The sequence below is a fragment of the Neovison vison genome, chromosome 1, assembly GCF_020171115.1.
Source record: "Neovison vison isolate M4711 chromosome 1, ASM_NN_V1, whole genome shotgun sequence".
Taxonomy (NCBI): domain Eukaryota; kingdom Metazoa; phylum Chordata; class Mammalia; order Carnivora; family Mustelidae; genus Neogale; species Neogale vison.
In genome coordinates, this window is record NC_058091.1 from 10,070,643 (window position 1) to 10,083,525 (window position 12,883).

At 46.2% G+C, this 12,883-nt stretch overlaps 1 protein-coding gene and 1 non-coding gene across 2 annotated transcripts in view; one reads left to right on the plus strand and one right to left on the minus strand.

Annotated features, from left to right (window-relative positions):
- TMEM242 (transmembrane protein 242) overlaps positions 1 to 7,936 on the plus strand; it is a 29,249-nt gene extending 21,313 nt beyond the window's left edge. The window contains exon 4 of the mRNA XM_044243262.1: positions 5,882 to 7,936. Within this exon, the coding sequence (XP_044099197.1) occupies positions 5,882 to 5,980 (99 nt within the window). The 3' untranslated portion in view covers positions 5,981 to 7,936. The remainder of the gene's footprint in view (positions 1 to 5,881) is intronic.
- A 534-nt stretch (positions 7,937 to 8,470) lies between these two features.
- Positions 8,471 to 8,575, minus strand: LOC122898325. The gene has a single exon (XR_006382992.1). It is a non-coding gene; the product is annotated as a small nucleolar RNA U13 (small nucleolar RNA).
- Positions 8,576 to 12,883: the final 4,308 nt, after the last annotated feature.

The following is a 12,883-nucleotide window of genomic DNA, read 5'->3' on the forward strand; positions in this document are numbered from 1 at the left end:
CAATGTAAAAATAAATGTACCTACAGAAGTACTTTCTGTAATGAAGCCATGAGCTGTCTTCATTCCACTGTGACAGTCTGTCCCCTGGGCCTTAAAAAAAAGGCATTATAAAACGGGAGCTGCAAGTAGGTCCTATTTATTTGGGGGCAGAGGGGCACATGCACACTCTTACTCTTGTATGGATGCCAGCGAAGCAGGATCATTAGGTTAAAATGTGAAAAGAGGAGTGATCTTGTTGGCAGTTGTTACAAAGTGTTTAATGCAGTAAAATACAAAGCTTTTAGAAAGAGGCCTGACAGAGATGGCAAGTGTTTCTGTCACTTAGTCAGCAGGGAAAGGAAATATACTTAGATTCTGGAGTTGTTAAAAACCAAGCCTGACTAACGTTATTTTAGAACTGCCTCTGAGAACCTGACCTGTTAGCAGGTTAAATCAGGAAGTGTGTTACAAACTGTCCTTGTTGGGTCCGGTCTTACCAGCAGATTGGGCCCTGACCCCAAGATGCTCCCGCGTCGTCCCTGCTGCTGGTTCACTTCACATTAGCAGAAAGCTTTTACCTTTCAATTTTGCCCTGTTAGTGTCCTAGAAATTGGTTATTTTAATGAGTACTTCAAGGATTGTATTTCTCAGGAAGTTACACATTCACTTTTCATTCCTTGATCAATGGACTTTACTATAGATGCTAAACTTTATACATCTGATAACAGTGAGGGTTTAGGAGAAAGTGAAGGTGCTTGTCAGGCCTTTACCTAAATGATGTAATAACTTAGAAAATTTAAAAAAAAAAATTTTTCTTTATTTTAGAGAGAGCGAGCACACAGGAGGGGGAGAGGGAGAGAGGACCTCAAGCCAACTCTGCTGAGCACAGAGCCCGATGCAGGGTTCCACCTCGAGACCTTGAGATAACGACCTGAGCTAAAGCCAAGGGTCAGATGCTTAACCAAGTGCCACCCAGGCACCCTGAGAAAGATTTTTGAATTCATGTCAGCTTTCCTAATGCAACTGAATATTAAATAAATAATACGGTGTCTTTAAACATATTTCAAGATCCATGTGGCTATCAGCAGGGGTAATCAAAATTGAACGGTACCAGCAAATACTCTCTAAAGCCAGTCCTGGAATGCCTAGGAGGCTCATTCCCTTAAGCGTCTGCCTTCGGCTCAGGTCATGATCCTAAGGTCCTGGATCGAGTCCTACATTGGGCTGCTTGCTCAGCGGAGAGCCTGCTTCTCCCTCTGCCTACTCTTCCCCCTGCTTGTTCTATCTTTCTCTCTCTGACATAAATTTAAAAAATAAAGCCAGTCCTCCTCAGTTGAATTTTATCGAGTAGACCTAGGACAGCAGTCTGCCCCCCAAAATGACCCTTTACCCTAGTGATCAGAGCTCCCATACTGTTTTATTGGAAACATCTAGAAATGTTCTGATTACCCAGGAAGTAGTACATATAGTGGGACAAATTGATGTACCGGGCTTTTGGAAAGTAGGAAGAATGGTGGTTTGGTTGTTCCAGCTGATTCTAAGAGCCATTTAAGCTTAACTGCACAGAGTTCCTCTTCCCTTTTGCCCAGTGCTTGAGTTTTCATTCAACCATGTTTCAGCCAAGTTTAACATAATTTTGAAGGGGATCAGAGGATGCCCTAGGTCTGTTTTGTAATTCTCTTCACTATGTCAGTCAGAATAGGCTAGGTTATACTACAGTGAAAAACAGTCTCCAAATGTGTGGTTTAAAACAACAAAGGTTTATTTCTCTTGTAAAATCCAGTGTGGGTTTACGTGTGTCTCTCTAGGGGAACTGTCCTACACAAGGACAGTTTTGATCTTGAGGCACCTCTGTAGTAACACGGGTTTCCTTTTTTCCGTGGCAAGATAAGAGTGGCCTGGAAACAGCTGCGGTTAAATGCATCACCCTGGATGTGATGCCCATTTCTTCTGCCAGAGCTGGTCACATGGTTACCTAACTTCAAGAGGGTGGAGAAGTTGAACCCCCTGTGTCTAGAAGTCCACGACTTCTGGTTATCAGGGAACATTGCTAATAACCCGCCATGCCATTCTAAATAAAGTGGTAGCCATTGTAGGAGTATGTATGCTTTTGAAATCCTTCTTAGTGAAAGCTGGTATGCGATTAGAGGTTCTAGAGGTACCAAGTTTTCCAGGTCACGGGACCAGGCTGTGGTGAAAGAGCCCAGGGCGTCAGTCAGTTGTACTTAGAAAACATGTCACCATGGCTGGTTTAACCTCTCTGACCTCTGGTTTCTCATATGCAAAGTGCCGGCTCTCATTTCTGCTGCATAGAATTGTAAAGACTAAGTAATAGCCCCGTGCTTGGTTCAGTGCCTGGCGTCCAGGTCATCTCAAATGGCAGACATTTTTATTCCTATTCAAGTGACAGAGTCTTACTCTATTTTATGGAGAAGCTGAATTTCCAGGTTCTTCAGAATTACTCTTGGTACCATAATTATTGACCTGTCCGAAGGCTTTCTCATCACTCGTTCCTAAAAAGCTTTTGTCATGCTACGTCCAGCATTGACGTCCTGCAAGAGGTAATTGAAGTAAAGGAGCTGGTGAATGGCAAAGACATTTTACAGCTTGAGCTTTTTATTCCAATAACTGCTTATTTTTTTAAGAATAGATGCTATAAGGATTTTCTCAAATTAATTGGGTACATAGCAGCTTTTAAGGAGTTTTTCAGCACACCATATATGAGACCAAAAGTCTTCTTTTTTTTTTTTTTTTTTCCTGCCAAGACACACATGATGAATGCGCAGCAGTGTCCCAGGTCTCCTGCTGGCATCCTGGCTTTATGGCCCTTTACAAAGCTGTTGCAGTGTGAACAACAGTAACATTGTTAGAGGCACAATCTTGAATCTGTTCTGATGTCTGAAAAATTGCTCCTACTCAGTCTTTAGAATGTCCGTATTATGACGAAGTACTTACAATAGGTTTCCCAATTGTCATGACATTGTATCTGAGAACTGCCTTTAGGAAGTTGTACTTTCCAATAATATGACAACCCATCACTGCTGGACACAAACACTGGAACTTAAGGATGAGGTTCTTGAGCAGTGGACTTGTTGCCCAGCGGGTGCCATTCCTGTCTTAGTCTTTGTGGAGAGCAGTGGCCCTGCTTAGAGGGGTAGCCCTGTGACCCCTAGCCAAGGTAAAATTCTTCCTGGTCCGAGGAAAGAGGGAAGAGGAGGGAAGAGATCCCTGAGTTTGCAAAATGCTGCAGAGTAAAACTGAGCTGCTGGATGGAGACTAGTTCCTAGCATGCCCTGTCCTCACCAGACTGTTGGCATGTAGGGTAGGGAATGGGTTTATGCCAGTAGCTGTCAATGTTATTGTGGAATCTAGTACATTGGTGTTATTATCAAATTTGCTTAAATTAACTCAACCCCTAAATCTTTTCAAGCACATTTTTTTATCCTTTTTTTTTTCAAGCACATTTTTAAGCAGAAGGTTCTGTTAGCCTGTGATAGTGTATTACTGATAGACCCACACCTCTAAACTGCATCAGAAATTGACAGAGGTTTAAAAAAAAAAAAAAAGCAATAACAACAACAACAAAAACCCTGAAGGTTTTCGTTTACTATCCATATAACAAAAATAGTACGAACTTAAAAACCTGCTGTGAAACCCTTGCTTAAAGCGACATAAGGCCCTGTTTATAACTTAAATGTGGACTCTGGGTTTCCATTTCCACGGCTGTAAAATTAAAGAAGAGGTTTGAATGGTCCACTTGTCTCCCTTCCTTTATATCTCTTTGAAGCCTGTCTATTCCTAATTGGCTCTTTCTTCAGATGATTCCTTGCGGTGGCTTAGTAACTCATTTATGACTCTGAGAGCAAGTAAATGATACAATACTTGGGAAATTAAAGGCAAGGGGAAAAAAATCAGTCCAAGAGGAGGAAATGGGAACACAGGCCCCCATGCTGAAGTAGAACGCCCAACCTTTACTCCTCCCCAGACCTCAGCTACTTCCCCCCCACTCCTCCCTTCTCAACAACTGCCCGTGTCCCACATCCCTGAGAAGGTGAAATGGTAAATGATTCATGTCCTCGCTCTCTGACACCCCATTTGAAAACTCATTAGGTTTGTGACAGATGTTACAACCAGTGAAGGCGAAGGGAAAGAACTAGGCAGCACATCGTAGACCCTGACCAGAGATGTCTTTGAACTGAGAAAATGTATGCAAAAGATTCCTCAGTGGGGCCATGTTGGTATTTTGGACAAAGCAATTTTTTTTTTAAGATTTTATTAATTTATTTTAGAGAGAGCTCGAGAGAGAGGGAGAGGGAGAAGCAGGCTCTCCCCTGAGCAGGGAGCTCCACGTAGGGCTCAATCCCAGAACCCTGGGATCATGATCAGAGCCAAAGGCACATGCTTAATGGACTGAGCCACCTAGGTGCCCCCAAAGCAGTACGTTAGCTATTTAGAATCTTTCCCCACCCCCAATGCAAACAGCAGTTCCCTGTGGTTATGGCAACCAAAATGGCATGACAGGATTTGAGAACTGCTGTTGGGAACTACAGTTCCGGTCCCTCCCCAGTACTACCTCTGGTTGACAACCTCTCATGGAGGATTTGCCACAGTACCAGCTGGAGAGTTGCGTGGAAGACTGGGCTAGGGAGAGGCATACCTGCCATGGACGTGTGTGTCTTGGGTACTGGTGTCTGGGACCCAAACATGAGATGGTTGGCCCGGACCTCCTACAGATTACATAGAACAGGTAACCTCCTGGATCTCCCAATGTCAGAATACTTAGACCAAAATGACACTGAACTATAACGTTTTCAACAGATCTGTCATATTATATCTATGCATGTGAGCTGTGTTCTTGCAGCCCAGCACTGGTGATGCTGCCATGACAACAGCTAGTAGATCACCGAACACCACGTGCTCGGTGCTGTGCTCGCGTCCTCACCACCGTGTAAGCAGGTGATGACCTCCATTCTACACACGTGGGATCTACCGCTTAGAGACAGGAAGCAGTTTCCCCAGGTAGTGGAGTTAGGATTTAACAGAGAAGTCTGTCCAGTACCAGAGTCTGTGCTGCAGGGACCGGAGCGCATGCCTAGCACTTGACGAGACCTGAACACGACACACTGGCTGAATGTAGAGACAAGGGAAGGAACCAGCTTCAAAACCAAGCGAAGTAAGAAAACATCAGCCGACTCTCCGAACAGCCCACCCAGAGATGACTTGGTGCTGTCGAGGAGTGCAAGGTGCTTCACAGCTCTCAGGGGGTCTTCATCCTTGAGAAACGCAGTTCGGATGTGGCTGATGAGAATACCGTAAGGCCATGCCATGCTGTAGAGCCGAAGCGATGAATTCACAGCAGGCCCAGATAGATTAAATAACGAACCAAACCGTGTATAGCTCGGACTGTCTAGTGGAAAGATGATCGAGCTCCCGTAGTGAGTGCTGCCCTCCCTCAGAGCAGCGCCCTCCGTCCGTGGAGCACCCTGCCGGGTCTCTTCTCTTCATTTCTTCCTTTTGGCTCCAGAATTCTTGGTGTAGTTAGGATAAACAGAACTCCCTCCCCCCCTTCCCCCGCAGAAACCCAGAACTCCCATTCTTAGCTGTATCTCTATATGTGAAAACCAACAACACATAGCATTCTTCTGGTAGGAAATAAATATTACGGAGAGTTGACAATTTAAATTATGTTGCCTTCCAGATTTAGAATGGCATTTTATGTTATTTAAAGGAAGAAGAAAAGAGGTTTCTCATTTCCTTTTAAGGTAGCAAGAACAGTCCTTACCTTTTATTGTACCCACAAGCAGTGCAGTATCATTAGGGCAGCAACAGGGTCTCTCTCATTGCTTTGGCTCTTTTCCCCTTCTTTTAATTTTGATAACTGATTTTTTTTTTCTTCTTTCAGATGAAAGACTTCCGAAGTAAAATGCAGTCAATATTTCCAGCAATTCCCAAGAACTCAGAATCGCCTCTTGAGTGGGAGGAAGCATTGAAATCCAAATGAGATGAGCATGGTGGGAAAAGTCTAAAACAAACGTCATGGAGAGGGTGGCTTTGGAGATGTCACAGAAGCAAAGGGACTCCCCTGATTTATCATCAGGGACATGTGCATTGCTGACCCAACCCACGGGATGGATGGCGTTCAGTGCCGCACAGGAGGCCTATATTCTGTGTGCTTTACTTTAGTGTGTGTGTGTGTGTGTGTGTGTGTGAAGGTTTTCCCAAAATTAGGAAGATTCTTGCAAAATAATTACATGGATAACCTCTCGGTGGAGAAGATCCCAAGGGAAATCCTTCTGTTTACAAGGGCTAAAACCAAGTTTTGTACCTGGGGGAAAAATAAACGTGAAGTAACAGATGATGGAAAATCTTTATAGACAGACTCCTAACAGCACTAGTACTTCACTGTGTCTAATTAAATGAGTTTCCACAGCCTTCCTTGTTGGATGTAATTGTCAGGGTGTGGAAGGCTTGCTGCTATGAGGCCTACTCCCCAGTGACAGGTTCACAGGGAAACCCTGTCTGTCAGGCAGCAGATGTGGCTCCGTCATCTGGAACCCAGCCCTAGGTTTGCTCCTGCTTGCCAGTTAGCTGATGAGCTCACCCCAAGGCCCTGGAAATTCTCAGACATAGAGAAGAAGCCAGGAACAGATTATGATAACCCAAAGAGACAGTCATGCTAAAATAATAATTGTGGATATAAATTGTGCTTTTTTGAGGAGTCAGTTCTGTGTTCCTAAACATTGACTAATAATTTGTAGTTTCACCTCAATTGTTCATGTAAAAATGGTCCAGTTATCACCTAGCTTAACAAATATTTTTAACCAGAAAGTTACTGAGGTATTGAGTCTCAGTATTAAGTACTGCCTCTTGATGGATTCCTACACACAGACCCCGCCCTTTCCTGTCCTCCATGACCTCTCAGAGAAAACAGAGGATAATGTCTACGTGCAATTGTTTTTACTGGAGATGAACGTTTTTTAAAGAAAGTACTTTAATATGTCAGTATATCCCAAAAAATATGGTTGGACATCAGTAGTGCAATTTCTTTATAATTAATTAGGCTTTAATTAGCAATCAGGTTTAATAAAGTACATTTGAAATTTTTCTGTTATAATGAAACCTTTTAGTGCTAAGGAAAATTTTTAAATGAAATGTCAAGTGCATAATGTAACATTTTTCTCTGGACCACGTTACCCTGTTAAAGTTGCTGTATTGTTAATTAATTAAACAGGTGTAAGCAGCATCTGGGATCATATGTAACCTGTTAAAAATCCAGGACTAAAAGGAAAGAACTATGGAATTTATCAGGGCATATGGAGTAGCAAAAACTCTTTGCCCAGCTTTCATTTTTAACTAAATCTCTAAGAAGAGATTCCTAGCCTCTGAATGGGATGAAGGAAGGAAAGGCCAGAACCAAACTGAACAGTTTGTGTTCCTATTACTGGCCTGAGTCTAGGAGCAGGGTGGGTGTGCTCTGTTCCCCCATGGCCTGGCACATGAGAGGCCTGAGGAATTAATGTTTGGACACATACTTCTGAGGCATGACTCGTGTTTACAAACCCTTTCCGTACGTCTTTTGTTCTTGAGGCATGGCAGGGCGGCCAGAATGATCGTGAATCACCTGCTGAGGGAACGTTGACATGGGGACAGACTCCCTAGGAGACACCAGGCATAGGATCCAGTCGCATTTGAAAAGCAAAAATGGAGTAACGAAACTGAGAGTTTAAAGGAAAACAAGCAGTGTGATCGAAGTGGTATTTTTCTATAGTCAGAACTCAGATATCAGAAGATTTAGTCATTTGTCTATTCCTTTTATACCAGAGGCATATTGTTAAATTGGTTAATGGAAAGGAAAAATGTTGAACAGATAATGTTATTCTTTATGTGAAGTACCATCTGTGTATTGAGTTCTGAATGTTCCTGGATATGGAAGAGAGGAAATGTTATGGAATTTCAAGTTTGCCTTCTTTGCTGTCTTTATCTTGGGTAGAGTATGACAAACATAATCACATTTATCTCCTGGAGCATAAAGAGTTTTAATCACCCTATTAACCAGGATGACATTTTTCACAGACTTAAAAAGGAATAGAACAGACATTATCTCCCCATAAGCAATCCATTTCATGGAGGCTGAGCACTAGAAATTTTTTAAAGGATGGATAACACAAGCCATTTCCATTTCATGTGTAAGCCCACATTAAGGCGGCTTTCCCTAAGAACGTTGCTTACCCTGGTTGAGTGTTAAGCTTTATGTTTAGAATCTCAGCACCAAAAGAGCTATTAGAGAAAGCAATATAGAAAAAATGTGATGGGCAGGGAGGGGCGACTTCCCAGGCCTCAGGATTCATTCACAGGGAAAAAAAAAAAAAAAAAAAACACCAACATGTATTCCAAGAGGTTATTGCTACCCTGTAAAAACGTATCCATGGGCTGCTGTTACCTTCAGAGTCAAGAAAATACGATTTCTTTTTTTTTTTTTTTTTTTTTTTCACGTCAGACGGGTAATGTGCCAAGGTCGTAACAAGGTTTAAAGGGCGGCACATGTCACACAAAAGCGTGAACACCCAATCATCATGCTTATGAACTACAAAAGGATCCAAGAAAATACGATTTCTAAATAACCCCAGAATGAAAAACAAGGCACGGAAAGGGCCTCATGCGATGCTGAGCTGCCTTTCTCTAGAAGAAACGGGGATTCTGATGATCCGGAGTTGGGAATGAACCACTGTGCGACCCGGCAGCGCAAAGGCATGATCGCAGGCGACCCTCGTTCCGTCGCACCGACTCAGGCGACATGAGAAAAACCTCGCTCGGTGCTCAGTCAAAAGGTGGCATCTGATCACCTCATCTGTCATACATTGCTTTGTTTCATGGACAGTGTGGGACTCAACTTGCAAATTAATCATGCAACCTAAGGGGAAAATGTAAGAAATTAAGAAGAAAAAAAAAAGCCCATGGGGACAAAAGTAATTAAAATCCACTGAATTTAGCTGTTTCACTGGGGGCAAAATTTAATCTCTCCTAGGTTTGGTTCATGAAGAATGTTGTATATTGTCACCAATTTTCATTTATCTTCTTTTAAAATAGAGCAAACAGTTAAGTATAAAGTAAAATCAGCCAGATAAACTATAAAATTATTTCTCCAAATAGTTAAATTTCTCACGAAAGGCAGTAAAATACAGATTTTTATAGTATATTATCATATTCAAGTGAGATGCTTTTCCTTTCTGCCAAGAGTCATTGAATAATATGTCAAGGATTGGGGTCTCTATATTGGTGTTATCAGGATTAATTATCAAAGGCGGCGCTTATATAAGGGGAAAGAGCATCTCTTGCAGGCAGTGACATTCATCTGTAATAATGAGTGAGGCTGTTAGCAAATTTTGTCTGAAGGCAGGTAACTCAGTTTGGGAGAAAATTAGACCAAGAAGCACATAGAGCTCAACTTTCCTGCCCAAGCAGTGGAGTGACTCAGGACCTAATTTGCATTTCTCGAATAAGCTTGCCTCATTATCATTTGGTGATAAAGAAAACAAAACAATAGTGAACACAGGCAAGAGATCATGTAAATGTTCTCAATGATGAAGGGTAAAGGCCATTTTTTTCTTAAGATTTTATTTATTTTGTTAGTAGGAGCAAGCATGAGTAGGGGTGGGGGTAGAGGGGTCAGAGAGGGAAGGAGGCTCCCTACTGAGCAGGGAGCCCGATGTGGGCCTAGATCCCAGGATCCTGAGGTCATGACCTGAGCAGAAGGCAAAGGCTTAACCAACGGAGCCTTCCAGGACCCTGTAAAGGCCATTCGTAAGGGGCTCTCTTAGGAAGGCAAACCGAGGTAGCTTGGCACATGGATGCAACACCTACTACCACCCACTCGTCTGAAAACGCTCCAAAATCCATCTTCCTCCTGCCCCTGCCTGATGCCTCCGGCTTAGCCCGGGAGTCCGGGTGTGCAGCCCGACAGATGGCCCTCCAGCACACAGCCCGGCGACTGCCGCGAACTCGGGGCTCCCGGCCACAGACTTGGGGCTCCAGCGAGCCTGGGCCTGTTGTTCGGAGAGAGCACAAGTGGCCACACTGACTCGGAGGTTGCTCCGTTGGGACAGAGGTTACAAAGCTAAGAAAAGTCTAGCGTGGTAAATCTCATGCCAAGCTAATGTAAGAGCTCTCGTTGAAAGATCCGAATGATTGAGGAAACCCTTTGCTCTGAAGCTTGCTTGTGGGCCAGCCCCGACTCTCTCCTCATAGATTTATTACAGAAGATCGTAGTCGAGTGTGGGACCATCACGTCAGCAAGCCTACCACATCCTCATCTAAGAGGACGACTTTTTATGCAAGTCCCTAGCGGTCCTGGAGATACGGCCCCGGCCTTGTCCGGGCTGACCCAGAGTTGGAGGCAAATGGCCTTTTTCTTCCTCCACAGATCAACATGTGGAGCGGTTCCCCCGTGTTTTCCCGGGTGTCTCTCCCAGAGACGTTCCCATGGGAATGGTCTGCATTCTTCACGGATCCACATTCATCACAGGAGTACCTTTGCTTTAATTCCTCAGTATCCCACATGCTACTGAAGAAGCAGGGGATGAAGGGCGAGGTTAAAAACATAGGCCTGGCGGCGCCTGGGTGGCTCAGCGGGTTAAGCCTCTGCCTTCAGCTCAGGTCATGATCTCGGGGTTCTGGGATCGAGCCCCGCGTCCAGCTCTCTGCTCAGCTGGGAGCCTGCTCCCCACCCCCCCTGCCTGCCTCTCTGCCTACTTGTGATCTCTCTTTTAAATAAGTAAAATATTTAAAAAAACGAAAAACAAAACACAGGCTCTTTGAGACCTTAGAGAAGCACTTGCTCCGCGACAAGGAAGTGGGGGCCATCCTTGCATGGTGTCTTCGGGGCATGACTAAGGCCATAATAGGCCCTCAGGAGCTCCCATGTGAGGGAGCGAAGGAGGAAGGAGGTGCCGAGGGAAGGGGACGGGATAGAGGAGGGAGGAAGGAAGAAAAGAGGAAGGAGGCGGAGGAGGAAAGGCCCGGCGTGGGGAGGGAGGGATGTCCTCACTGGGAAGAGGGTCCCTACGTCCAAGACCACACGTCCAGCTCCTGGCCAAGCTGACCGATGACCGTCCCCTTCTCACCCATGCTGACCACATCGACCTCAGCCACCAAATCTCGAGAACAATAAAAGTCACGTCAGAATGAGGAAGGAGTAGCATCTGCACCGGGTCCTGGGACCTGGCAGCGGTTGCTAATTCCCAGTCTCGGGACCAGACGGTCCAAAAATTAAAAGTCAAAAGCAAAATCCTAATGCATTTACCTTCTCTGAGTTACGGAGCAAGAAGAAATAGACGGTGAGCCAGAGGACGAGTATCACTCAGGATGAGCCGGTGGGGGCCGCAGGGGTGGCCCGGCAGAGCCCAGTCGCGCTCCCACAAGTAATGACAGTGGAACGTTCCTTGAACGCAAAAGATTAAAAAAAAAAAAAAATTCCTGGTGCTTCTCACTTCATTTTAGAGACTTCACTCTCTAGCAACAGCCTCTAGACATAAGGCTCCCCCTCACCTTTGGGCCGAGGAGGTTTATTTTGCAGCCGGAGCCCGAGCTGAAGTTTGGCTCCGAGTCCCCAGGACGCGCACACACGCCCCGCGGGCTGCCCCCCCCACCCCCGCCCCCCGGAGAAATGACACCGAGACCACCTCCCCGGGACCCCAACCCCACTTAGCAAGAAGTCTAATAATTCTCCCTAATCTACCCAATTTGTGCCTTCGGGGTAAGCTCCCGCGGCCCCCTCTCTGCTCAGCCAGTCGCTAAGTCGGTCACATGCGAATGACCCCGCGTGACAGCCCCGCGGGTCAGCCGCTCTGGGTTGTCCCTGCCGGGAGGCCGCGACCACTACCAGACAAGCGCGGGCTGGCAGGCTAGTACCCCCCTCCCGGTCGCCATGCGTGACGTGGCTGCCGGAGTGGAAATCAGTAGCATCTCAGATACGCGACAGCCGAGAGTCCCAGCGGGTCCGCGCCGTCCTGACCCGGTGCGGTGACTGGGTCCGCGGTGGCTCCGGATGCGGACGTCACCCTCAGAGCAGCCGTTGGCCCAGGAGCGAGGTGCGCGCAGCGGGTCAGTGCTCGCCCCCGGGCTGGTCCGCCGCAAGGCGTTGCCCGAAGATGCTGCCTCCCCCGGACTGTCCGCTGCCTCCCCCGGACTGTCCCTTGTCTTCCAGGCGCCCCTCCACCCCTGCAGGAGCACCTGGGGAACAAGACTGGAGCTGATCCTGTGCACAAGCGGAGGAACATTGACTCCAGCCTGGGGAAGCCTTCCCAATGCCTCACCTGGCACAAGGTCAAGGCCAGGGGCGGGGTGGTCAGAAGTCCTTGGGTTTTGGATCCCTGCTCATGTTGCCCAGGTGTCCTGCACCACCCCCTGCGGAGACCTGTTCACGTCTGTCTTCTCCGGGGCTGCTTCTGGTGGATCCAACCCCAGGATGAGCCCCAGCTCTCCGAAAGGAGACACAAGTGAGCCGCATGTTGGCAGGTTAAATTAGCCTCTGCCCTGTGTTTCTTTTCCTTTTTTCTATCAGAACAAGGATCAGTTGATGTGGATGAGAGATTTTGCAAACCTCTCTAGAGGCTCATATTGTGCGATCCCCCAGGTGGCCCATGAGCACCTCCCAGAGCCCTTCCTCAGCTTGCGCTGTCCTTCCCTGTCTTGGGGAGTCACTTCCCGAACCTCGTCCTTTCACAGTGAGTTACTAAGGGTCAATTCAGTAGTGATAGGCCAGTAAACATTTTCTCCCCAGCTAAAACTCCTTTATGATCAATGCCGGTATAAACATTAAAAAAATTCTTCACGGAGTATCCATGTCACCAGGCTGTCCTCCCTGAAGGGGGTCTCGAGGAGCTGGCGGGGTCCTCCCCCACCTGAC